The 27,160-nt window shown below is 38.8% G+C and overlaps 1 protein-coding gene across 2 annotated transcripts in view; it reads left to right on the plus strand.

Annotated features, from left to right (window-relative positions):
* Positions 1-23,588, plus strand: part of TEK (TEK receptor tyrosine kinase) — a 39,418-nt gene extending 15,830 nt beyond the window's left edge. Inside the window, exons 3-23 of one of the 2 annotated variants that reach the window (XM_072922243.1) lie at positions 1,507-1,617; positions 4,743-4,895; positions 5,765-5,896; positions 7,056-7,196; positions 7,898-8,026; positions 8,984-9,138; positions 9,400-9,541; positions 9,915-10,076; positions 10,886-11,020; positions 11,777-12,070; positions 13,311-13,610; positions 14,111-14,268; positions 15,565-15,775; positions 16,720-16,830; positions 17,173-17,363; positions 18,492-18,605; positions 19,464-19,534; positions 20,112-20,152; positions 21,238-21,334; positions 21,820-21,919; positions 22,061-23,588. In XM_072922243.1, coding sequence (XP_072778344.1) covers positions 1,507-1,617; positions 4,743-4,895; positions 5,765-5,896; positions 7,056-7,196; positions 7,898-8,026; positions 8,984-9,138; positions 9,400-9,541; positions 9,915-10,076; positions 10,886-11,020; positions 11,777-12,070; positions 13,311-13,610; positions 14,111-14,268; positions 15,565-15,775; positions 16,720-16,830; positions 17,173-17,363; positions 18,492-18,605; positions 19,464-19,534; positions 20,112-20,152; positions 21,238-21,334; positions 21,820-21,919; positions 22,061-22,135 — 3,023 coding nt within the window. In that variant the 3' untranslated portion in view covers positions 22,136-23,588. The remainder of the gene's footprint in view (positions 1-1,506; positions 1,618-4,742; positions 4,896-5,764; positions 5,897-7,055; positions 7,197-7,897; positions 8,027-8,983; positions 9,139-9,399; positions 9,542-9,914; positions 10,077-10,885; positions 11,021-11,776; positions 12,071-13,310; positions 13,611-14,110; positions 14,269-15,564; positions 15,776-16,719; positions 16,831-17,172; positions 17,364-18,491; positions 18,606-19,463; positions 19,535-20,111; positions 20,153-21,237; positions 21,335-21,819; positions 21,920-22,060) is intronic. The other variant, XM_072922244.1, reaches the window with a different exon arrangement.
* The last annotated feature ends 3,572 nt before the right edge of the window (positions 23,589-27,160 follow it).

A 27,160-nucleotide genomic window follows, 5' to 3' on the forward strand; every position in this document is an offset into this window, starting at 1 on the left:
CTTGTATGTATGTTCCTCAAAAAATATATGCTGTGAAATAAATATTTGTTGTGAAAATATTTGTTGTGAAATGGAACCTCTGAAAATGCAGAGTTGTCTAGAAGCATGAATGGCTCTTCAAGGATTCTTTTCAGCTGAAACTCAGTGGGTCAGAAAAGTCCCACTCACCTGGTTGGACAGGCAGGTAGCAGGAGAAAGAAAAACAAAGCTAGATGGACTTACATGGAGGAATTTCTATAGGAGGAACCCTTAAGGCGAGAAAACTTCAAATGTAGAAAGAGCAAAGGGATTGGTTTAAATCAATACATCACTCCCCTGCGTATTCTAAAAGGGAAAGTACAGAGGTATCAAATTCCCCATCAGGTAAGGAGCTTAATATTAGGAAGTGGATTTGGCTAATTTTAGAAGAATTTTTTTCCCATAGCACATAAAAACGACAGTATGGCATAAACCCTCAGAGCTAAATTTGGCAAGAAAACCTGAATTTATTGTCAAAACACTTCACAACTTTCCCTTTGGATTTTCCAAGTAAATGAAAGGAATCATCCTTAACTTCTAACTTGCTTCAAATTAATGTGGTAATTAAAATTACCATTTCATTAGTTTCATGAAAACTACCATTTCAAGAAGAGCCATTTTTTGAGCTTTTTCTGTCCCTTCCACAGTTATCTTCTGATGACATTTTCCCACTTGTACAGATAAGAAATAGGCAAAAATGTTGGGAAAATCCTTTTATCTACTGCTTTCTTTGTTGTTTAAATCAAGATCTACAAACAAAGGTATAAAAGTACCTTTCTGTTTAAGCAGGAAAATGAATTTAAATTTCCCTGCTGGAAAATTGCTGATCTACACCAGTCTCTAACACAGAATTTTTATTTTCACTAAGCAATATTTTGTAATGAAAGTACCATAGCCTATGAATATGATTTTTTTCCCCCTTTGGTTCTTAGTGCAATCCAACATTCTCTGTATTTCCAGAATTTGGTGAACTAACACAAACACAGGCCTACTACATCCCACCTCACCTCCTCCCAGCCCCGAATAATTGTGGTCTCCTGAACTCTCTTGACATTTCTGCATTATAAAGCTTACGTAGAAGAGAACTTAAATCACCTTAGGTATTTATTTGCCAGTGACAGCTTGTTCCCTGCAATACAATTTCCAGTACTTTTTCCAGTCTGATTTAAAAATGTCTTAAGAGATAAAGAAACTGGAAAATGTTTTACAGCCAGTTGGAGTTCCTAGTTAGAAACTGTTTCCAGTTAGAAGCCAATTATTTTTTTCATGCCTTAGGTTCTAGTGGCAGTCTGTTGTTTCAGGGTATGGGCAATTCCTCTGTCTTTGCTAAAATATAAGTTGAGGCTGCTGATGGTAAAGAATCACTTTATGCTCTAAAGAAATTGATGCGTCAAAATCTGAGTGAGGCTCATGCTGTAACCCATTCTCAGCTATCAGGCCAGAGACCAGATAGAGACAGTAACTGCTATTTATCACATCTGTTTTCAGCTTCCTTCTACCCAGTGGCATTAACTGTTACAGCAAATAAGGGAGAGCATGTGAATATCTCCTTCATCAGAATGGCATCAAAAGAGGAAGATGCAGTGATCTACAAGAATGGTATTCAATATTTTTGTCTTTTCTCTTTTTGCTATAATTGTTTTAGCTGAGGGCCAAGTAAGTCTTTTAAAGTTAGAGCTGCTGATGCCCATGCTGTGTAGCTGTAGCTGGCATCATTCCTCACACATTTGTTTCCTAAAGGGGTGAATTTCCATATCCAATATGTTAATCTGACCTGTTACTCTTCCAAAATGCCCAATCTTCTGTTTATATCTCTACTTTGTTTTGTTTTAATTTTTGATTTCCTTCTACATCCCTTCATATAATTGCCCGGTTGTTTTTAGGTTGGTTGGTTGTTTTTCTTTCTGGGCCACTGTGAAAACCCAGTTAGTGCATCTTTCATTGCATTTCTATAGTTTTTGAAGTCATACTTTGTATTCTTCAGAAGACTTTTTGAGGCCATTTCTATAATGCCATTCAAGCTAAGAAATTAATGACTAGTACTCTGCTATAGGAAAGAAAAAATTGTAAACAAAATCTAGTCCTTATTTCATCCAACTACAAAAGTTAGTCAGGTTGTAATTTTGTAACACCAACTCTTCTATCTAGCATGGCACCTAAATCACATGTAATCACTGTTCAGCTGTGTGTTGCTCCTGCTTGATGCTTAGAAGTATGTGCAGGTTACTATCTACCTCCTGTAGAAAAATACAAAAATAGAGGTCACTATAACTCACACTGCCTTCATAATCAAATTTTTAAACCACAACAAATTATGATTGTGGGAAGCATGTGTAATATTCTGCTCCATCTTTGACAGAGAGCCACCAGGACACCGGGAGTAAATAGAGCAGGATGAGCTAAGGAAGTGTCAATACACTGCCAAAGAACTCATGTAGTGAGTCAGCCTCAACCCTCATTACTGATTACCTGGAGCACTTCAACAGGCTGGAAGAGCTAAATAGATAAAAGGTGTCTTTTAAAGAGGCAATAGGCAAAGTAACCTTTCACAAATACCTGTTTCTTTGCACTTCAGAGACTCAGCTATGTCAAGGCACAGCAGACAAGTTTGCCATCACTTGTCATTACAGGGTCCCTAGGAAAATTTTGTGATCTCCTATCACCAGTTTCTCAGAAAATAACCAGATGAGATGTTGGAGCAGGACTACTTATATTGTGGTACTCCCTTAGCTGTGATTCCATCTGGAAATTCAGCAAAATATCTCAGATCACCTCTGGACAGTAGGTCAAGTGTTCCAGCTGAGGTTGATGTTAAAACATTTCTGAGAAGTTCTGCTACAGCAGATGGAAAAGAAAAGGCTTCTCCAACTATATTTAGCTGTCGCAATCTTTCACTTCAGTTGTTTCAAGTACTGCTTTCCCCTTTACAGAATCTCACAATGGCTATCTAGGCAATGTAATAACTCTGCTAAACAGGGTTGCTTTAAGACATTGGCATAACTCTTGGAAAACAAGTCATAAGAATTGAGCTTTTCTTAGCAGACTGTAAGCTTAAGGCTTTTTTGTTGTCAAGTTTGTTATACAACTTGTAACTCAAAAGGTACTAGAAAATGCCCCACAGTTTCAAAACAAACCCCCTTAATTATTTGTTCTTTTAATTTGGCCCTGTTATCATGGAGAATGGTTCTGTCATGGACAACAGTGCCCCACAGTCTTTCTGCTGTTTTGGTTATGATCCTCAGCACAGTCTTAGGTTTCTAGGCTGCCTGAAATTTGACAACAGTCAAATTGATAGTATATATGATCACAGACAGCAAACATCCTGCCTGATGCTGTTTACCTTCTAAACAATTTAAGAAAAGTGGAAAAAAAAGGAAAAAAATTTGTTGCATTTTCAGGGACTGTAAGGGAATGTAGAAGATGAGGACAGTTTGATTCTTGAGAGTACCATTGGTAATGGTCATTCAGCCATTTGAGCTTGCAAATCAGAACAGGGTCAGACTGTCTAGGCTGTTAATGTGAGCAAGTTGGGATTTGCAGCCAGGAGAAGATAAGTCCAGAGGGAGACCTCTATAGCAGCCTTCCAGTACTAATGGAGCTGAAGGAAACGTAGAGAGGGACTTTTGATAGTGACAAGACAATGGGGAATGGCTTTAATCTGAAAAAATGGTGTGTTTAGATCAGGTACAAGAAAGAAATTTTTGTTTGTGAGTATAGCATATTGCTGGAACAGGCTGTCCATAGAAGTTTTGGTTACTCCATCCCTGGAAGTGTTCAAGGCCAGGTTGGATGGGACCCTGAGCAACCTGATCCAGTGCAAGGTGTCCCTGCCCATGGCAGGGGGTTTGAAACTGGGTGATCTTTCAAGTTCCTTCCAATCCAAGCTATTTTAGTGAATGTCATACAGATATGCAGTAGTCATAAAATCACAGTTGTGCTGTGTGGGTATATTGCTGGATGACTTTGTACAGTGTGGATGAGCATGTGCAGAAATATTTGAGTGAGAGCTAGCTGGACCTGGCATCAACCAACTGCAGTGGCCTTGGTCTAACAGACTAGAGTGGAAAGACTCCTGGGAGTCCTGAAGTTCAGTGGATGCAACACCTCTTTGACAGCAACAAATGTTCAAATGTTGTTACTTGGTGATCTAGGGGAATGGAAGAAGACCAAACACTATTGCCTTTAGCAAACATGTATGACCAAGCACAACAAACTTAGAATAAAATAAAAAGAGTTTTTGGTGAAAAAACCTGGAAGAAACAGAAATGTGTTAAAACTGGGAAGAAAAGATAAAGCTATGCTGAGTTCTTCCTGCTTTCATTTCCGAAGTAAATCTTTGTGCTGGTCAGACTGAATTGGACATGGTTGGCATTTGCTCTTAAACTCCTGCCACCCTAGAATCCTTATGGATTGTTATCCCTTACTTTAGAAAAGACCAAGAAACAAAATGAATAATTTTAACCACTAAATTCTTATCAAGCTGAGTGTGAAGTTGCTTGTCCTGTTTATCTGCTGAATCTCCTCAAGATCTCTCTTCCTTTTTACTTGGAACTTGACCAATTATGGAAAACCAGTGTAGCTAAAGTTGTCAGAAAATTCATAATTAATAAAGAAAATATTCTGCTGCTTGGTGTGCCTCAACTGTTCTTCAGTAACCAATGCAAGCTCATTTCTTTATCTAAAGGGTGAATGACATCTGTCGTATCTGTGTGTTCCTTCCTCAGGCTCCTTCATCCACTCTGTGCCCAGGCATGAAGTTCCGGGAGAGCTGGAAGTCTCCTACCCTCAAGTCCAACCACAGGATGCAGGGGTTTACTCTGCCAGATATATAGGAGGAAACCTTTTTACTTCTGCTTACACAAGGCTTATTGTAAGACGTAAGTTCCATTAATGTGTGGTGATGATTAAGAGTTAAAAGTCAAATTTAATCTGAAATTAAACATATTGTTCCCAAATAAGGATCAAAATCTTTCTTGAACTTGCTGTTATCAGATTATGTCAGAATAAAATTTTACCCAAGGGTCTTTGGTACAAGCTGATATTGACATCAACAGCTGAGATAGAAAAAAAAAACACCCCATCAGATTTAAGCTGAGTTCATCTTAGCTACTGTCAGGACAGTTAGGTCTTTTGTCAGCATCTCAGCTTTTCAAACACCAAGAATTAATAAAGGAAGTAATTCGTCACTGGGTCTCCCTGTTCCCTAAGGTGGATTATACTCAAACCTCACTTATCCTAAGGTTCATCATCTTTTGCATACGTTATCATAACTTCACAAACTACCTCAGTTTTAACTAGCTCTTGAGGTTCACTTCCTACTGGATGAAAGAATGAATTGGGATATTTTCCAATAAATATTCTACATACTTTGCTGTTCATGCTGCTGTGTCCATCAGATAGAAATAAAATTTTATTCTGTTAACTTGGACTGAAATACAGAATTGATGTGAAAAAATAGATTTCAAATATCTCACATTGCAGAGAAATTATTTATGATGGTAACACACATTTCTTTCATTAATATCCACACAATAGTTCTATGAGTTGTGAATAAATAAATGTAATACCCCAAATTTGGATTTTGAAGCTACTGCTACCTTACTAACTACAATGGTCCAGTTGGCAGGAGTGTGGGGGTCCATATAGATTTTACTTCTATGTATTTTACTGTTTGCTCTAAAAAATAAACTTGAAGGGTTACTGAATAAGAAGATAACAAATATATAATTTTATTTTTCCATAAAAGGGTGTGAAGCTGAGAAATGGGGCCCATCCTGTAGCTTCCACTGCCCTTCCTGCACAAACAATGGCATTTGTCATGAAGATACCGGGGAATGCATCTGTCCTCCAGGTTTCATGGGAAAAACATGTGAGAAAGGTAAGTAAATAACATTTTCAGCGATTGCTTAATAATTTGTTCTCAGTAACAGAAATTAGCATATTATTGAGGGAAGAATCATAAGGAGTGCTTGGTTTTACTCTTGAAAGCTACAGGATTTACAGCGGTAGTGCTAGACAAGACAGAGTTGGGTGAGATGAATTCTGAATTTTGTTCTGGCTGTTCTTGCCTTTGTGATTTAATATCTCTCTTTCTCTCTTCTCCTAGTACAGATTATGTTGCTAGGGAAGAGGAATGTTTCCAACACTTCTTGATCAATATGCACTTGGAAAGTATGCAGCCTAATATCTTCTAGGCTCCTTTTCTCACAAAAGGCTGGACTAGATGATCTTTGGGGCCACTTCAAATCAGGGCTGTCCTATGATTCCCTTGAAATGAGTATGCTCAGTGCTGCTGCCTAACTTAAATACATGATGGTAGAGTACATCTTAAGAATACATTGGCTCTAGGAAATATGCTAGAGATTCCCTGGCTGCTTCTGAAGAAGCTGCTAATGTGCTCACAGGGTGCTTTGTCTGTGTAGGGACATCAACAATGTATATAGTTTGTGCAAATCTGTGTCTGTGGTAAGCAGTTTGGATTCTGGAAAAATTAGAATAGGCACCACATTGCTTTGACTTCTCCAAGCATCTTTTGGGCTCACTGCTAAATATGTATCCTTTTATTTGACTGAATTGAAGTGCTGAAAATACTAGAGCTTAGATTAGTTGGAATAGTTGTCACTCAAACCACTCCAGCATAGCACTGCTCTTATCTTAGAAGAAAAACCTTGACATGAGCAGTTTCTCATGAATTCACCACTAAAAATATTTGGGTTTCATAGCACTGCTTGTCCATATTACATTAGAAATGCTTATAAACCAAAATTTTTGCTGAATCTGTATCCCCATAGATCAAAAGCTAGGGTCCTTGGCTGACAGATCCTCACAGTGAGAAAATTGTTTGTTTCTGCTGTCTGCACTTGACTATTAGAACAGCTGTGACTTAAGTTGCTGTGGTGATGAATATATTTGAATGATCAAATTGCCATTTTTAATTAAAATTCATGTTTTCTTTTTCTAATGAAGTATCATTAGAAGCACTAGCTCTTTCATGGACAGTGCAGTTGGGTTATTATTTCCCTCCCTCCCTTCAACAGCTTGCGGAGCCAACACATTTGGTAAAACTTGTGAAGAGACCTGTAAAGAAAATTATGGCTGTAGAAACTTTATGTTCTGTCTACCAGATCCATATGGTTGTTCTTGTGCCACAGGATGGATGGGACTGGAATGTGATAAAGGTATAGTTAAAAAAAAAAAAAAAAAAAAAAAAGAATGGGTGTAAAGACATTCGAAGGGGTATTCCACGGACGGATATAAGCGAGATCTCTGTTGGTTGCTCTTGGGGGATGAGGTTTATTCAGGATGCATTGTGGCCCTGCCTCGTGCTGTGTAGCAGCACGTGGCTGGGCCTGAGGCGATGGGGGAGGGGAGAGACAAAGGGGGGAGCAGGGACTCCAGGAGGAAGTTCCAGGAGGAGAGGGGAAGATCCAAGAGGGCGTCCGGCCCACCAGAGACCCCTTATCAAGGGGGGCTCCAAGGTGGGCTGGAACAGGACCTGGGCCAATGGGGTCACAGGCACTTGATGGTTCAGGGGAGGGTTACAGGTGTGGGGTGAACCATACATTCTGGGGGGTGAGATGGAACAGTCCATTTGGCTTTTGGACCCCTCTGTGAGGGTTATTGTCCAGCCAGTAGGGGGCGTTATATTCGTCCTGGCTGTACCATTGTGGTTCTTAATCATATTTATCTACCCTTCCCAACAAATGGGGGGGATCCTTAATGTTCTGCACACGGGAAATACAGAAGGGAGCCAACAGGGAAGAGTAATAGATTATATATTTTACAGTGATGTGAAAAAGTTCTTTCAGTAATGAGACTGAAAAATACTGGAAGACATTTTCTAGCACCTTTACACTAACTGCATCATATGTACTTGCAGAATGCACACCTGGGTTTTATGGGTCAGATTGCAAACTCAAATGTAATTGCCACAATCGGGGAACATGCAACAGATTTAAGGGCTGCATCTGCTCCTTCGGATGGCATGGTCCACAATGTGAAAAGAAAGGTAAAGTAAGGTACTGAATGGTTGTTCCCAGTGTAACTAGAACAGATCTTAATGCTGGTACAGCATTACCACTCCAGGGTGGTATGCTTGCTCCACGCACTATTTTCCAGGGGCACAGACAATTCTGTACAGCTTCATTGCAATATAGTATTTTTAAGCCTCTGACCTATATGTTACATTTATCAGGATGATATCCTTAGATTTTCAAACTTTACTTCATAGGACTTGATTGATTTTAACATTAATCCTTGACAGAAGCTGCACATCTAGCTTTTTGTATTAACTTATGGTATTTTACCATTACCTACCTCTTAGTTGGCTGCATACTTTCCTATACCATGAGCTTCATCACTTAAAAGTGATGACTGAGACACTAAGACAACACCAGAATTTAAAACTGCTCTGTCTCTCTGGGAGAATGTTAAGTTTATGAAGCTGAACATATCTTATCTCATTGGATTCAGGCAAGGTATTCCATAAGATGCACTCAGCATTTATTATTTTAGCTAGGTAAATAAAGTGACAAATCTACTGCTGATAAGTGAAACTGTTCAAGAACAAAACCAAATAGAGAAATAGGAGTGTGATCCAACCAGCCAAATTATACTGTTGTGATCTCTCTAGTCTTACTAATAGACAAAAGAGAGAGCAAGTAGGCACTGTACATTCAGAACAAAATACGTGCATGATTTTGCCATGGCTAGATTGTTTGTGCTTAAAATGTCAACAAGAAAGAGAGGAGAGGGATCAGATAAAGATAGAAGAGTGAACACAGGGCTTGTTCCTTCTCACATTATATATAAAATGATGTAAAAATGTTGATTTTGTGAAGCATGATTCTTGCATATGCCCACATAAGGGAAGGTGGAACCAGACACCTACACTGCCTACACACCTAAACCTGTCTTTTAAAATATCTGTTGGAAGAGTGACATTATACTGTACTATCTTCTGTAGGCTCAGCAGATCTTTCACCTCAGATAGTAAACTTACTAGATCCTGTGGAACTCAATTCTGGTGTCGAGTTCAAGCCATTTTGTATAGCAACAGGGATGCCGCTTCCTAAATCTGAAGAATTCAAACTCTTGAAGCAAGATGGAACTGTCCTAAAGGTAGGCTCCTGATCAATTGCTTTCTGCTATTTCTCATGTTTATATTGACTCTATCTGCAGTTAATGCATACTAAGGTTTTCAAGCATAATATGAACTTTTGGTGTTCTGGGATGCCCCATGAACTTCTCAGCATATATATATGAAAATATAGAGTTGACCATTATAGATGCTTTTTATAGACATCACTAATCTCAATGTATCATTGGAATACTCCAAAATGCACAAATTTTTCAGGTCCTGTACATCTTTTGTCATTTCAGCCTGATGAAATTTCTACCAGTAATCATTCTGAAGCCATGTTTAGAATTAATAGAGTCCTGCCTGGAGATACAGGAACTTGGGTTTGCAGTGTGCAGACAGTAGCAGGAATGGCAGAGAAACCATTTCAAGTTACAGTCAAAGGTAACAGCTTTCTTCAAGTGTCCTTGCCTCTCTAATTTTAAGTACAGCTTTATACTCTAGCATGGCTGAGCTTTCTGTTCTCTGCACTGCCAGAAAATGCCTGAATAAATATCTACAGTTGGAGTATTAACAGAAACCCATTATAACATACTAATTATGTATATTGAAAGAATAAGTGTGATGATAAGGTTGAGAAGAACACCCAAGGGTTTTTTTTAAAATATCTTAACTGTCAGCTTTAGTGCGTAAAGCCCCATCTGTTTTATGAGAGTTTGGAAGAGCACCTTTCGTTTTCCTACAGATCTAGGAATAACCAGAGTCTTATTGATATAGGGAGCTAAAAGGTTAGTTTAATATTTGCATTCTTGTTCAGTTCCTCCTGTGCCACAGTATGCCCCACGGCTGACAGACAGAGGACATAATTTTCTCGTAATTGATATCAATGCTGAGTTACACTATGGAGATGGACCTGTTGTGTCAACAAAACTTCTATACAAGCCAGAAAAACGTTATCAGTCCTGGATGTCTGTGGAAGGTAAGAGGATCTTCTTTAATTCCCTTAAAGGCAAACTCCATCTACCAACTGAAATGTCATGTGTTTCTGTTTGTGATTAGCCTCAAAAGACTATACAATGCATAGAAATTAAACATTTTGTGACTAGATGTGTGACTGTTTATCACTACACATAATGTTCATGTGGATGTGTTATGCCAACAGTAGTTGAAAGTGAATATTCACTTCAGGAACAAAAGGTTTTCCCCTTCTTCTTTAGGATTATGTGTACTCAGTATTGGACCCATCTGTTTTAAACTCCCATGCAAACAGAAGGTTTTCAAAAGCAGTGGGCAGTATGGAGGCATGCTGTGGCATCTGCCATCTTGCGTTGTGTTCATTGTGGCCCTAGTGAAACAAATAACTTACCAAAATATTTATAAGTAATGGTATAGGCAAAATGATGCCTGCTTATGAATTAGATTACCTCCTCCAGCTATGCTTTCAAATTTTATGCATCGCCTCAAATACTACAGGAAATAATACAGGACCTTTAACAACAGCTGTTACTAAATCAGTATAACCCAAGATCTGTTTACAGAAGGGACACTGACTAAGCAACCAGTATTGTTTTGTCCTGAAATAAGGGCAGATGAAGCAACCTTTGGACTGGGTTGGAGCTCAACTTAAAACCAGTTATTTTATACTTCTAATTAGTTTATCCTACTGAATCAAGAACAACAACAAAAAAAGAAGCCTGTGTACCTTATCTTGTATTTTCCAAACATTTTCTTTCATAACATATTTCAACATGGGGCATGGCTTTACTTACATTTGACTTTTGTTGTCAGTAAAAGGCACAACTAAAAGACTGGACAATCTGGAACCCAAAACTGAGTATCAGTTCTGTGTTCAGCTGAGTCGACAAGGGGAAGGTGGGGAAGGCCATCCTGGACCACAGGCCAGCTTCACAACAGCTGCACTTGGTAAGGGATCAGTATGGCTTCTTAAAAATGGGGTATTTCAGCTCTTTTTCTTTGCTGTCTGTTCCCTGATCTCTGTCATAACACTTTCACTCGAGCAAAGAAAGTTGCGCTTGAAAACCTTGTAGACCCTTTCAAAAGAATCTCAGGCAAAGGGATAGGAAAAAAAAAAAAAGTGAAGGAAAAGAAAGACCAAATCAAAAAACAGAGGTGAAGAAAACCAGAAAAAGGCAGAGCTATTATTTTCCCTGATTTAGAGATGAGGGATTGAGGAAAGGAAAATTTATATATTTTGGCTGGCTATGCAACAGAGTTGGAGATAAGAATCACTTTTTTGCAGTCCTTCGTCTTAGCGTTAGATCAATTTACTTTAAAAATGAAGATGTTTTAATAAGCTGGAAAGTTTTTAGTCCATTTAGAATAGATCCCAAACTAAATAAACTGAATACAGACATAAAGAATAAATGAGGATTACACCAGGACCTATCTAGCAAGACAACAACTTTTGGCTTCTCACATCTAAAAAGTCCATCTTCAACATAAGCTCACTGAAGATGCCATTTTATTGGCACATCATTGGTTGCTAAGATACTATGGGACTATCAACACCTCTTAGATGTAACTTCAGCCAAATTATGTGGGATGGCTGAGAGATGTCACCCCAAACTGGGGCAAGTGGTTGGGAATTACTGTACCCCTGTTTTAGCTTAGATATCAGACATGAAATGTTGTTCCCTATTTCACTGTGGCTTTTCCAAGGTCTTCCTCCACCAGAAGGTATCACTCTCTTTCCAAAAAGTATGACATCACTGAATTTGTCATGGCATCCCTTAACACTGAGGACAGAGGATGATATTCGTGTTGAAGTGGAAAGGAAGACCGTGAATGACAACGATGACAAGAGCAGTGTTATTACTCAAGTGCCAGGAAATATGTCCACCTTGATCATTAAAGATCTTGAGCCTAGACAGCAATACATGTGCAGGGTACGAGTGAACACCAGGTCCCAAGGAGAATGGAGCAACTATCTGTATGCATGGACTTTCAGTGACAGTAAGTGCTGATTCACATCCTTCTGTTTAATTCTTCATGTTACCCACAGTGGTCAGACTAATTGTCACTTGATGACTACATTAAATATAATCCTTTATTTTAGTAACACTTAGTTCCTGATGGTCGCTTATGGTTGTTATTGCTATTATTTGGAAAGCTCAGCGTCCAAAGGAATCCTTCTGCTGGAAATTGTCAGGAACTATTAATGTAGGTTTCTTTTAAATTGAGAAAAACAAGTTTGAGAATCCACATCTTCATTTCAGTGCGACATGTGCTTCTGACACAAGTAGTATTTTTTTCCTCCTCAGAATGATGAGCCATCAGAGTTCACTACTCCAAGCTCTTTTGTTACTCAGTTTGGCCATGACAATACAGAAATAGTCAGCACTTAAAGAAGAGAAGATACAATGCAAGGTAAAATCCCTGTGAACAAAGAGTAGTTAAGTGTGCTGCACTGAAGACTGCCCTTGAATTCCCTGAGTGTGAGCACTGTGCTTTCACAACACCACAACAAATGCCCTATCTGAATGAAGTACCATCTGAATGGCTGATAGGTGACACTGCCCTTCCCACAAACTGGAAAGGTGGGCTTCTTCCTCCTTATAGATCATGTAGGAAGGCCCTTACTATATATGTTAGTGGAAGTATCAATGGCTGTCATGGGACTCTCAATTTTCCTGAGCTCTGACACCAAACTGCACTGAGAAAAACATAAGGGTACTGTTTTCCAGGAGAAGGTACTTAGCTTAATATTCATGGCTGTGTCTGCAAGTCTGCAAGTGTAGCGCTCACCCCTGCTAGTGGTTTTCTGATTAGATTTTTGGAAGTGTTGGTATCAATTTCCTTTCTTTCTAACAGCCTGACAAGTAATTGGTCTCAGAAGCAGTGAAAATATGGGATATGGGAATAGAAGGGAATGATGATACAGTATAGAAGGAAATTAATCCTTTTTGCATTAACCTGAAAGCAAATATGGTGTGCTTGCATACAGCTAAGAGGATGTGTATCTTCATCCAAGACAGTATGTTGAATGCCACTCCAACCTCTACTGGAAGTATGGAATATTGCTACAAGGATGACAGCACATCAAGATCATAAAATTATTGCATTCAGTTACCATAGCTCATCAACAAAGTCTGTTTAGCACAGCAATAGCACTGAGGAAAATGTTTGTTCTCTGTGGAAAGGAGAAAGAGGTGGCGTACATGCCAATGCCATGTCTATTTGTGTTTGTTCTCAGGAATCCCTCCTGCACCGAACAACATCAGGTTTTCTAACATCACAGACACATCCTCAGTCATCTCTTGGACAGCTGCTGAGGGTCATTCCATCTCCTCCATCATCATCAGCTACAAAATTTATGGCAAGGCTGAGTACAATCACATTGATATTATCATAAAGAATACCAGCATTACTCAGTATCACCTCAAGGGCCTTGAACCAGACACTGTGTACCAGGTTCAGATTAATGCTCAGAACAATATTGGCTTGAGCAACCCAAACACATCATTTGAACTGAAGACTCTTCCAGAAACTAAAGGTTAGTTAATCCATCACACTGGATTTGCACAAGCCAGGACTGGTTGTATAAACTAGTTAGCTATGACATTGTCATAATACTAATTTTTGAATCTGAGTTTTCTTTTGCTATTAATTCTGACACACTACACAGCACCACCAAAGTTTAATTCTAATTTCACTCCATGATATTGATGAAGTGACAACATGCACTATTTGTGTATATCCACTAAAAAGGGCCCAGTGACTCAAAAATTAAAGGACCTGCATACAGCAAGACCATTAGATCACGGAATGTGGTTTCATCTCTGCTCTGACTGAATTCAATGGAATATATAGGTGCTCATACATCTGAAATTCAGAGCATTCAATGTTTCTGACATTTTTGGAAAACAAAGGGATGTATCCTTAGCTCTTTAAACAGTTTACAAGACAGGAGTATTCAGCTGCACATTGCTAATGTATTGCTAAATTCAGAATAAGCTGAAAATTATGACGAATTCTTATGCCCTTCCTCAACAGCTTCATATGAATCAAAAGGAGGCAAAATGCTGCTTATTGCTATCCTTGGCTCTGCAGGGATGACCTGTGTAACAATTCTCCTGGCCTTTCTCATCATGCTGCAGTTAAAGCGAGCCAACTTCCAGCATCGAATGGCTCAGGCTTTCCAAAATGTGGTGGTGAGTTTCCAGCTTTCCTGTGTCAGTTTGGTTATTAACTTTAGCTCATCTTTTCCTGTGTTTTCTTCCAATTTCTTTTTCCTGGCTTTCCCAAACACTGTCTTCTCTTTATGTACAATTAGTACTGTAAAACTTCTGTAAAACTGTAGTGCTGTAAAACTTCTCTACTAGTGACCCCAAAACTAAAGCTATCATAGTTACAGGCTGGGAGGTAGAAAACTTGACTTGAAAAAAGGTTGGCCTATCATTTGCTGTGCTCCCTCTTCTGCCTTGTCACACTTGTGCGTGACAAGTACCAAGCCAGACAGAATAGAGGAGCCTGTTCTGCCTCTGTGAAGTCATGCCTGATTTTGAAAACTACCAAATATTTAATGTTACTTCTGAGCATCAGCAGCTGCTGATACGTGCTCATCTGTTTTCAAACTAGGGACAGTACATCAGGGATCTATCAACAGCAACATCATAGTTTTGGCTGTAAGGAAATTGCTGAAGGTTTTAACATCACATGGAGATACCTCTCTATGCACACATTTATTTGGATCCTGCTGCAGTCTCTTAATCACTCTGCTTTCTGGTGCTTTTCTCTGCCTTCAGAGGGCAACCTGTGGGGCAGAATGAAGCTGGCCCAAAGAGCTCCTTTATATCTAAATAGGTTGTTTCAGAAATAGGGGTGTGGGGCCCACCCAAAGACATGATCAGTCTGCAGACCACACTAAACAGCTTTGTCTCCTACTCCTAAAACTTTTCCCATATTTCATGAGAATGTGTAACTGAAGAGGACATCTCTCCTTAGGCATGGAGGAAGATAATTTCCTCTCTCTTTTTATTTCCTTGCTTCTTCTTGTATCACTCTTCCTACTGAGCCTGAGCAACACAAGATTTAATTAAGCTTAATATGAGATAAATCTTAAACCTGAGACTTATGACTGGTTTTGAGATCAGTTTTATCATATTATTTTTGCCCATGTCCTTCATCTTCAAAATTATCATAAACTGTTCAGGAGGCCAAGATCTAAAAGGTACACACAAATTAGAAGCCTGATTAATTTTGTTGATCTGGGCAGAAACTGCTTATTGCAATTAAAGTAGCTGTAACTGTCTAATGTCCTCTGGTGTATGCAAGAGATGGATTGAGCTCTGTGTGTGTGTGTGTGTGTGTGTGTGTGTGTGTGTGTGTGTGTGTGTGTATGTGTTCGCGTGTCGATGAGTGAGCAGAGGTACTTAGGAAATGTAACCAGGGCATTGCTCAGTGAAGTAGAAATCACACTTAATGTCTCTATCTTAACTCTGTTGCAGAGGGAAGAGCCAGCTCTGCAGTTTAACTCAGGTACTCTCACTCTGAGCAGGAAAGCCAAAACCAGTCCAGATCCTACTGTTTATCCAGTTCTTGAATGGAATGACATAAAATTTCAAGATGTGATTGGGGAAGGTAACTTTGGTCAAGTCCTGAAAGCACGCATTAAGAAAGATGGCTTACGCATGGATGCTGCAATAAAAAGGATGAAAGGTAGTAAAGACTAGCAATTCTGTGACTAAAGAGTTTTCTTGATTGTGTATTCCAAATCGCTTGGTAGCCCTCTTTTAAAGCTAAAATAAATATTCAAAATTGGTAATTAAATTGTATCAGGTGTTACTAGGCCAACAACTACACATATATATAGGATAATTTGTCAACAACTGTATTTCTGCTGGGTAAAGTTGATTTCTATTTCTCCTCAGGGGTTGATATGATTAACTATCATGTACTTTTCAATTCATAGATCAGTATGAGCTTCACATGAGTTCATCTGCAAGGCGAGATGCATTGGATAGATAGGAGCAAAGAGCTAGTCTTGGGGAACAGCATTTGCTCATCTTGTTCACTTTAGCTGTTCAGAGAAAACTGTGCCTATGCATCTATAGATGCATACCATGGGGATCATTACCTTTCTTTTTATTCACTCGGCATGACTGCTACGTTCCAGAGAGAGCTACAATACATACAATACAGCAAGAACGTATATGTTTTATTGTAATTCACCAGGTCATTATCTAGGCAAATTGAAAAACACTTTTAAGTGTGGTGATTAATTTTAAAATAGCCAAGGTCTGCATACAGGCAGAAATAATCAACAGCACACATATGGAAGGATTTTTAAGCAGCTACTTTTCATAAGATCTTCTACAACATTTTACACTCTCAGGTAAGAAGGAGACTGACAGGGTGTGTTAAGATACTTCCTTTCTCTGCAGATAGCTTCTACAGACACTTGTTTCTCACATTTTTTTCCCTCTGGTTGAAAAAATCCTATTTTTTTCTGTAAATACTAATGTACCTTACAGTTTTTCTCTTTCTACTGGGGTTGAAACAGTAGTGGCCCAAGCAACACAGAGTCCTCATAATTAAAAAAAAAATATTGTTATAAATTCAGTTCAAACTAAAACATAAATATGTGATTTTTTGATTTTTAGAGTATGCCTCAAAAGATGATCACAGAGATTTTGCTGGAGAACTTGAAGTTCTTTGTAAACTTGGTCATCATCCCAACATCATAAATCTTTTGGGAGCATGTGAACATAGGGGTAAGATACTATCGTATGCATGTACTTTAAAAATTAGTTTAAAAAAATCCTTTCACAATATAGCCCACACAGTCTAGAGACTAGCAGATCTCTGTGCAACATTTGTTAAAAGGTCAGATAAACTTGTGTTTAGATCTACAAGCCCACATTAATGCTCCAGAATTGATATTCAACACTAGCTCTAAATTCTACTCTACTCCTAGAAATTAGCCTGTTTGACATTTCCCACCAGGCTGTTTGATGTTGATTTCCTTTTTTTCACTCAAGGTAGTGTAAATTTCCAAGGACTATTACTGACCATCTCTTACTTTGTGATATGATCACTGTCTGATGTTTCCTTAGGATATCTTTACCTTGCTATTGAATATGCTCCCCATGGAAATTTACTGGACTTCCTTCGGAAAAGCAGAGTACTAGAGACAGACCCAGCATTTGCTATTGCCAACAGTACTGCATCTACACTTTCCTCTCAGCAACTTCTGCATTTTGCAGCAGATGTTGCCAGAGGGATGGACTACTTGAGCCAAAAACAGGTCAGTCTTCGACTCTCTACCCACTGAAAGCATGGAAAATACTTTTCCAGGGAATATGCCCTTTAATTACATTAATTTTTAATTTTAGCTTCTCTAGCACACACTGAATGAGATTGATTTTGCTGTCGCCATTTAAACTTATCAAATACTATGTTATGGGGAATCATGGAAGAGGCATTAAAACCTAAAACAACATTTTAAAATGTTAACTGCTTTCATTTTCAGATAAAGTTCAAAATGTTCTTGGTAGTTGTCGGAACTCAAAATGTCCCTCAGACATTTTCAGAGGTTCCAGGCCTTGGTCAGAAGCATTTTAGACCCTGGCAAGCAGCTGAAAACAGCTGTGATTTTGAGTTTGAGCCATGGAATGAGTTACCAACTTTGAAGGTGGAACAAGCGGTCACAGAGAGTTAGATGGTATAGTAGAAGCATTTTCAAATTAGAGGGGAAAATTTTTTAGTATTGTACAGGGGGATTTTAACACCTGTACAGGGGGGTTTTACTTTCTACAAGGGGGTCAGGAGTTCTAAGATGGAGGAAAGTGGGCCTGATCCTGTTCTTCCTCCTTCTTCTTCCTTGCCTCCATGTTCTTGGTGATGTTTGCGCTCACAGATTGGTTTAGAGGAGAAAAGCACATTGTAACATAGATAGTAGGTATTGGGGAAAATCTGTAAACATATAATACGCAATATATCATATAAAAGATAGCAGCAGCCTTGGGCGGGGGGAGAGACGACGGAGACACCGGACAGTGAGGGTGTCAGGGTGTGTGTGTCTCTGCCTGGGCCGCTGACCAAAGCAGCCGCAGCGGGCGAAGACAATCTTTTAGATAACTAGCAATAAACTGCCTTGAGACCAAACAACAAGAGGCTGCGGAGTCTTTCTTTGGAAGCACGGGTTGGAGGAGAGACTTTACCACCACACAAGACCCCTGAATCAATCCCGGGGTTCTCACAGGTAGTGACATACCAAGCCAATTTATTTGTTTTATTTTCTTATTCCAAATGTTTGCAATTTTCAATACAGCAGTAAAGTAATACATGTAAAACTCAATTATACTTATTTCCCTTATTTTATTATATTATTACACTATTGTTATTATTCTTAATATTATTATTATTATTTTAGTTTATTCATCGAGATTTGGCAGCAAGAAACATCTTGGTTGGAGAAAATTATGTTGCAAAAATAGCTGACTTTGGCTTATCAAGAGGTCAGGAAGTTTACGTTAAGAAGACCATGGTAAGGATCAAAACAAATTGATACAGTCTATTTTTTCAATTTTGCTTTCTTATTTCTTAATTTGTGTTTTCATATTAAAAGAAAATGCAAACTTATAGGTACAACAGAACAGATTATTTAAATTGTATTAATTACTATGTAAAATATACATGTTTATTAATATACACATAAATACATCTACTTGTAAATAAATCCTATACCATGTCTGTAATATAAAATGTAATGAATATGGATGACAGTAAAATAGATGAGTCAAGCTGGTCTAATTCTATTGAACAAGGCCAAAGTTAACAAGAAGGTAACAGGATGTGTCCAGACCCAATGCTTTGGAAGATCTGAAAGAAGATATGTAATAAGCATCATGTAGCTAAAGACCAGAAATAGCACTGTGTTGTCAAGGCAACATGATGGTCAGAGGCATCATCTGAGCTATTATTTACATTTCATCTTGATGTTGATTGGATAATTTTTATATTAACTTTAATGTGAACTGTCCTTTGGGAAGCAAATCATATAATCAAAGTATCATGGAATGATTTGTTTGGAAAGGCTCCTTCAAGACCATCTAGTTCCAACCCCACCTTTCACTACACCAGGTTACTTAGAGCCTCATCCAACTTGGCCTTGAACACTCCCACACTGACAACTTATTTGGGCAACCTGTTTTAGTGGCTCACCATTCTCACACTAAAGAATTTCTTCTGTAAAACTGCGCAAGTTTAGTAAGTTTATTTACTTGATAAAGTTTACTTGCATAGTAAGTTTTCTCTAAGGTAGCACAAAATGATTGTTTGCATACAAACTGCAATATTGTTATACAAACAAGTGAAAAATAAACTTTCATTAAATAATTTCTAGGGGCGGCTTCCAGTGCGATGGATGGCAATTGAATCTTTGAATTACAGTGTTTACACCACAAATAGTGATGTGTAAGTATGTGTTCAAGTGGCATTTAATAAAAAGTTAAATATTTTTCCATATGAAGGAAAGTTTGACAACTAGCATGAGCACTCTTAATTCAAAATACTCAGTAGTAATGTCAGCAGGAGTTAGCAATGGAAGCAAAAAATAAAATCCATAACAAAAAAGTTTTATTTCTTCATCAGGGTCTGATCAAGTTCTGTGTGCACAACCAAGTTGGATGTGCCCCATTACTTTAGCTGTACTTATTCAAAATTGGAGACCTGATAAATATTTGGGAAACCCAGAAGACATTTGCATTTTATTTAGGAAAGTAGAAATTGTATTTGGAAAAACAATTCAGTAATTTCAGTATTTGCTGAAAGCTCACAATCTGATAAAGGTCTTTGGTTGACTCAGAGTGAATTAATTTTGCTAATTTTCCTGCTTTCTGATACAAGCTCCATCATTATGCAAAACTATAAAAAATACAGAAAAACATCACACTTCCCTGTGTTCCCTGAATACTAGCAAAACTACCTATCATTTTAAAATAGTCATTCTTGTTGAATTCTTGTTACACTTCGTAATATCCCTCTGTTGCAGATGGTCATATGGTGTCCTCTTATGGGAAATCGTTAGTTTAGGTAAGTATCTGAATTTTGTACTGCACAAATAATCTGCACCAAGCCAGCTCTATTCACTCAGTCTTTTAAAAAATACTGCTTCACAATATATTTCAATTTTCTTTCTGGTTTTTTTTTTCTGCTACATTTGATTTAGGTTCATTGTCAAATTTTCAGTTCAGGTATCATTTTAAATGAGAAAGAACCATAATGACCATGTTTTCACTACATTTAAAATCCAGACCATACCTAAATATAAATTCCAGGATATCATATGATATATAGCCTTAGTACAACATGCTTTGAGTTTGGTGGATGGCTTTTCCTCAGCTTTCCTGCATTTTAAATCAAGACTTATAGTTTAGTGATATTGCAGGGTGGAGGAGTAATCACCTCCTACTCCAAATATTCATGAAGAAAATTTTTGAACATTAACCATCAAAAAAAATTTAGAGTTCATTTCTGCAGGCACCTCTACCCATCATGATTGTGATACAGCCTTGCATCACTCAAAATATTTGTGTTACATCTCTCTTGTGATTTGCCTTGGAGATGTGCCCACGGTCTGCTGGCCAGGAGATGCTACCGACTGTGGTGCACATTGCTGACTGGACTATGGAACTCTGGATCTCTGATTTGTTCTTGGCTTTCCTTACTAAATGGGTTTGCACTAGATATGGATGAAGTGTGGAAAATCAAGAGACTAAGCAACCAAATACCTACAGAAAGGGGCAAAAGTAGCTGACAGTAAGAGCTCCATGTCCACAGATCTTATAATTATGATGCTAATGAAGGAATTACTTGCCCATCAACGCTATTGAAAAAACATTTTGAATACTATCAGACCCTGCTCCTCAGACTTGTAGAGAAAATTAGGCCAGCTCCATAGATGAAAAAAATTGACACTTAATTTTACTTTTCTCCTTCATATTGTGCATCAAGCAGTAAGGAAGAATTAATAATAAAAATGTAGCAGCAAAATACCCCCTAATTTTGGATTAATTTAGCTGTTATTATGTTAGTCATACCTTTCTCCATTTCTACTATGATATTAAACTTTCTTCTATTAAAACCTGTTTCTGCTCATGACAATGGTAAAACTTTAGGTGGAACACCATACTGTGGAATGACATGTGCAGAACTATATGAAAAACTCCCCCAAGGGTACCGACTGGAAAAGCCTCTCAACTGTGATGATGAAGTGTGAGTATTGCCTCAGAAAAAACCTAAAAAAGAAACAGCTGAGATGTCAGCTATAAAAAATAGATTATTTCTACAAGAAACTAACAATTTTTCTAATTGGAAAATATAAAAACTACATTAAAAATTAAAAAGGTACACAAAACATAAAAACTACATTAAAAAAATTTAAAAGTGCGTAAGTACTTCTGTATACAGCATACACTGTTAATCTGCAACAAATACTTTCTCAGGCTCTCTGTTCCAGCCAGTTATCTTGTTCTTTATACAACACGCCAGGGTTTTAGCTCAAAGAGAGCTTTTTGATTATTCCAGAGTAATAGAAAGTCCTTTTCATTCAGCAACTAACTATGGAAAATGCAACTTCAGCTATGTAGAAATCCATTTCCTTCTAAAAAGTTGAATATGCACAATCTTTAAATTATCAAAAATTTTTAACTTTAACCTATGTATCTAAACTATCAAATGCTGGTGTTCAATTTTTAAAGGTATGATCTAATGAGACAGTGCTGGAAAGAGAAACCATATGAAAGACCATCATTTGCTCAAATACTGGTGTCACTGAACAGGATGTTAGAAGACAGGAAGGTAAGAATAAAACTGCATTTTATATAAATATATATATTTACAATTATATAAATAATTAGTTTATGCATAATTTCAATATTATTTAGGGTTCTTGAGGTAATGCACCTTGCATCAAATCTTCTCTGCTTATTTCCTTTCCAGACCTATGTGAATACTACCCTATATGAGAAATTTACTTATGCAGGCATTGATTGCTCTGCTGAAGAAGCTGCTTAAGATGGAACAAATATTCATTCATCGATGATGTATTACAGAAAACCAAAATTCAATGTGCTGGAGCCCAAAATGTGATGTGCTGTGTAGAACTGTGTAGAGCTCTAACTATATATAATACAGCAATAGTGTTTTACCACAGTTATGTGTGTGTATATCACACAGTAAACTCTGCCTTCACAGGCTGTAGAAGTGTATATACTGTCTGAAGCAGGTATAGACTAAAGTAATGAAATCTGTTGTTTCATTTGCAGGGTCTTTGTTTTTCCTAGTAATGTAGATATGATGTCTACATACATAGTCTAATGTATTAGGTATTGACGTTTTAGAGGAATTTTTATATTTTCCAAGAGCTACTCATAGCAAAGTGGTAACTTATTGCAGTATTCCATATACATTTCATTGTGTTTGAAACAAAAATGCTGGGCAGTTGCAGTGCAACAATGGAAGTTGTAATCCAGTGTGCTTAACAAGGATAATTAAGGCAGACTCCTGTTTGAATGCAAAAGTCAGCTAGTAGAAATCATCTAGACAAAAATTCTGTTGACACTTGTAAGATAAAAGGCATGCTATTGTTCTTTCATTGCCTAGTATGACTGTGAGGTATTGCCCATATGCAAAATATACATTTATTTTGAAGTGTTTAATGCTATTAGAGACAGCCATACAGCAATATTAATGAAGCGTAGTGTTGAGGAGCACACTACATATTGTAAATCACATTTTTACAACTCACCTGGACATGCATGAGACTTATTCAATTTATATTTCATTTAATAATTTCACAATATAATTACTACCAATTATATACAAGCAGGGCTTACTTACTTTTGTTTATTTTACCCTTTCATTCTGTGTGTAGTGTGGTATGCGCTCTTAAAAAATATCATACTCAAGTGCTTCAAAACTGTGTTATTTGTCCTGCCAGTAAGGTCCCTAGTCCTTAGGTAAGACAAATAACGGCAGGATTGGCTTGTCAAGCCAAGTACAAGGGTTTCGGTGAATTTACCCTATCCAAATTTCACATAGTAGCCAACTTCATGTTTTGCACGTATGTTCCCCTCTGGCCCGTGACTTACCAGCTCACAGCTGTCCATCAGACCACAATGACGTCTCAGTTGGGTGCAACAGGTCATCCCCTAAGACTTGGAGAAAGATGCTTGAGAGAGTGCAAGATTTCCCCTTCTGATTCTTCCTTTGTGGTATGTGATTGGTTACAAAGTATGGGTATCATAGCAGAGTATAGAGTAACATTAATGACATATACCAGACTGACTCAAATAGAAGCACTATTAAATTGTCCCTGTTAAAAGGGAGTAAGCCAACAAACAAGGGTGCTGAGATGACTTGTGTGGCCTTGAGATAGGCAGAACTTGCACTGTAAACCAGATGCTAGATGTAAACTAGGAGTTTATTGTTGGGGATTAAAATAAGTTTACTTATAGAATATTAGAAATTTTCTGTGTAGGCTTGAGTTTAATTGTAACTTGCTTTCATTGTTGCCATGCGAGACCGGCTCCGGGCGGGCGTCTGCGGGCACGGTGGGAGGAGGGGAGAGGCAGTGGCCGCTTTCCCCTTCGGCTCTGTGAGGCTCAGTTCTAGCGCAAGAACAGACAAAATGGTGACACGGGGCTCGGGTGCAAACACGTGTTTATTGTAGAAGTGTGTTCCTGAGACACCAGGGCACCAACCGAGGGTCAGTTATACCCTGAGGGGCAGGGGGGAACCTGAGCCGTGGCCAATAGGACTGCAGGCAGGGGACAGGGGCATGGAAACCCCGGAGACCATTATGGGAAAGGCTGGGGAGGTGGGCAGGGACCGGACCGCATGGCGAGGGGGAGTGATACGGGAACAAAGAGTCGGGACGAGGGACCGCAGGGGAGGGGGAGTGATAAGGGAATGCAGCATCGCGACAAGGGACCGTGGGGGTAGGGGGAAGGGAGAATGGGGGGGGAAGAAGAGAAAATTACAAATCCTGCACTTTCACCTTAGCAAGAGAGAGCCCTGCTCAAAACTTACATAGGCAAACTCATAATGGATATCATAATGGATAAGCAGGGGAGAAAACAGAGAAAGACTGGTTATCTTCAGATAAGGGCTGAGACCCTGGAGGGTCCCAAGACTGCCCCAAGCTGAAATATAAGAGAAGTTAATGGCACATGAACACACAGAATCAAATGAAGTGTCGGAAGACCCCAGACCATAAATCACCATAGGACTAAGAGTCTCATGCAGGGCATGTGACAAGTGCATGAAGGTCAGGTGCACAGACTGTGAGGGTATAAAGGCCCAGGGATTTCTTTGGTCAGGGTCCCTCTCTGGTGGCACCCAGCTCAACCTGAAATAAACAGACTCTACCTTAGAACCCAGGGTCTGATATAGTCTTTCATGTTCACACAGATTCACAGGAACAAAGCAGAGCTCAAAAAAAAAAAAAAAAAAAAAAAAAAAAAAAAGAGATAAACAAATTCCACCACATTTTTCAAGAAAGACTACCTTGGCCAGTGTCTTTTGAAGTATGGGGATTGCAATTATTTGCAGTTGAAGTACATTCCTACTAATCAGTGAGGGGAATAAATAATAATGTACCTCCAAGGGTGTTATCTAGACTTCCGCTAACATCTCCTAGAATTGCTCCAATTTCTGTACAGAATTTTTCATAGGTACGAAGAGGTTCTTGTCTCATACTGTCATACATTTCCAACAAGCAGACAAAAATGACTATTCTCCTACTTGATGTGAACCTCTCCTGTGGCAAGTTTTTGCCTGGAACATTATGTTACATAATTAAAGCATCAGAGAATCATTCATCAACTCAATAGCTCTTAATACTGTCTGCTTTTTAAGTGCTTAAGTCTCAAAGTCTCACTGTAAATTGTCCTGAAGGACAATAAGATCTCCTTATAAATATTCTTCTTATATTCCTTTATATTGTAGCACATAACAATTTTCTACATTTCTTACTGTGACACATCTGTGAGCTTTAGGGAACTGGCTGTAGTGGATGTAAAGAAAGCAAGACAGAACAGTTTAAAGAGAATGTGAAACTTAAAACTTAGTAAAATACTGGTGCTAGGAAACCAGTGGACAAGCCCCATCAGAAATGGGAGATATGAGGCAGGGATCAGTTAGACAGACTACAGGAAGGCAAGCTTAGGAAAACAGAGAAACCACAACTGTTCCAATGTTTGGAACCATCATTCCCTGTTGTTTCACTTTTTAACAAGTTTTTGTGTACTTTGTAAAAAGAAATTCCTCAGGACAAATGGCAATTTATCAAATCTGCAGAGCTGAGAGGCATTTTCCCCTGCTGCAGGCCAATTTAGCAGCATTACCTAACAAGGAGATGCAGAGAGGAATCTAAAGTGATTCACTTTGTGCCACTTAATCTCAAAGGTCAAAACTCTTAGCAGACACAGATGGGGGTAACTTCACATTCCCTGTTTGCTGTGTTGACACACACCTGGCTGGCACATGTCGCTGTCGAGGCAGGACGGGAATGAGAAGACTCTGATTCAGAAGGCTGTGAGAGTGAAAACTCCGATTTATTCAAAATACACTGCTCTTTTATACAGAGCTTTGCAAAGGTTAAATCCATTGGTCCTAAAGTGAAAACAAACTACAACATTGGTTCAGAGTGCTTGACGCACAGTGACAGAACTTAACTATAAACAGTGTGAGGTCAAGAGAGATAAAGAATTATTTACATTCTTTTCCAGCTCTTTCCCAGGCTTTTGCCTGGCTAGAAACTCTCAATTTCTTTCTTTGACTGAATCTGAGACCCACATGTCTTCTCTTTTAGTTTTAAAAAAGAAGGCAGTGTTTGTCTCCTTTTTGCAAGGTCTCTTGCAGAAGAGAGGACAAACACGACTCCGAGGTTCACTAGTTGATGATTCAAAACCTCATTGAATGTTGGCTCAGAACAGTCAAAGAGATTTTGACTTACACTATAACTCTTTACAAACTTAACTATTAAATCTAAAACTCCATCACCAACACCAAAACATTGTTAGTCTGCTTGTAACACAGGCAGTCTAACTCGTCACCAGTTCATGTCCAAAAAGCAAAGCAAATCAAATGTTCATTTCCCCCTCGTGGAGGGGCTGGCTGACTGATGGTTGATGTCTTGATCATCATCTGAAGATTGTGATGGATGGTCAGCAGCATGGTCACTGCTCACAGGCTATCTGTTGACCACACTCTGTTTCTGCTGTCTCAAGTCAGGGCGAACACACTTTGCAAGTATCCATCGTACCCTGGTACCTGTGGAGACACATGCATACCCGCGGCCCCAAGTAATGAGGTTGCACGGACCCTCCCACCTATTGGTGACAAGGTCTCGCACCCAGACCTGCGCTCAGGGCAGATGCGTCTCACCTGCTGAATGCAATGAGAGAAAATGATTCAAAATGACAGGAATCTCTGAATTCTTTGGCACAGTTAAATGGTTGATTGTATACAAAGCTTTCTCCAACCGACTGTGTGGAGTCTCTCCTGGCATTCCCCCTTTTTGTTTCTCCAGAACACGCTTTAAAGTGCCATGCACGCGTTCAACAATGGCTTGAGCTGTGGGTGAATGTGCAGTACCAAACTTGTGTGAGACTCCCCACAGGTGCAAAAACTGACATAACTTCTGTGAGGCATAGGCAGGGCCATTGTCAGTCTTTACGCACGAAGGTATCCCCAGAACTGCAAAAGCCATCCTCCAATGAGCAATTGCGTCGCGACTCTTCTCCCCCGTGTGAACAGTTGCCCACATGGTGGAGGAGAAGGTGTCGACAGACACATGCACATACTTAAGTCGAGCAAACTCAGCAATGTGTGTAACATCTGTTTGCCAGCGCTGCAAGGCCTTCAGGCCTCTGGGGTCCACCCCCGCCGGTAAAGGTGCAGCAAACCCATGACAGTCAGCACAAGAGCTGACAATGTCACGAGCCTCGGTTGCTGTCAAATCAAACTGTTTTTGCAAAGTATGTGCACTTTGGTGAAAAAAGTCATGCAATGCCTTGGCTTGCGCAGTTCTATCAG

The sequence above is a fragment of the Taeniopygia guttata genome, chromosome Z (genome assembly GCF_048771995.1).
Source record: "Taeniopygia guttata chromosome Z, bTaeGut7.mat, whole genome shotgun sequence".
Classification (NCBI taxonomy): domain Eukaryota; kingdom Metazoa; phylum Chordata; class Aves; order Passeriformes; family Estrildidae; genus Taeniopygia; species Taeniopygia guttata.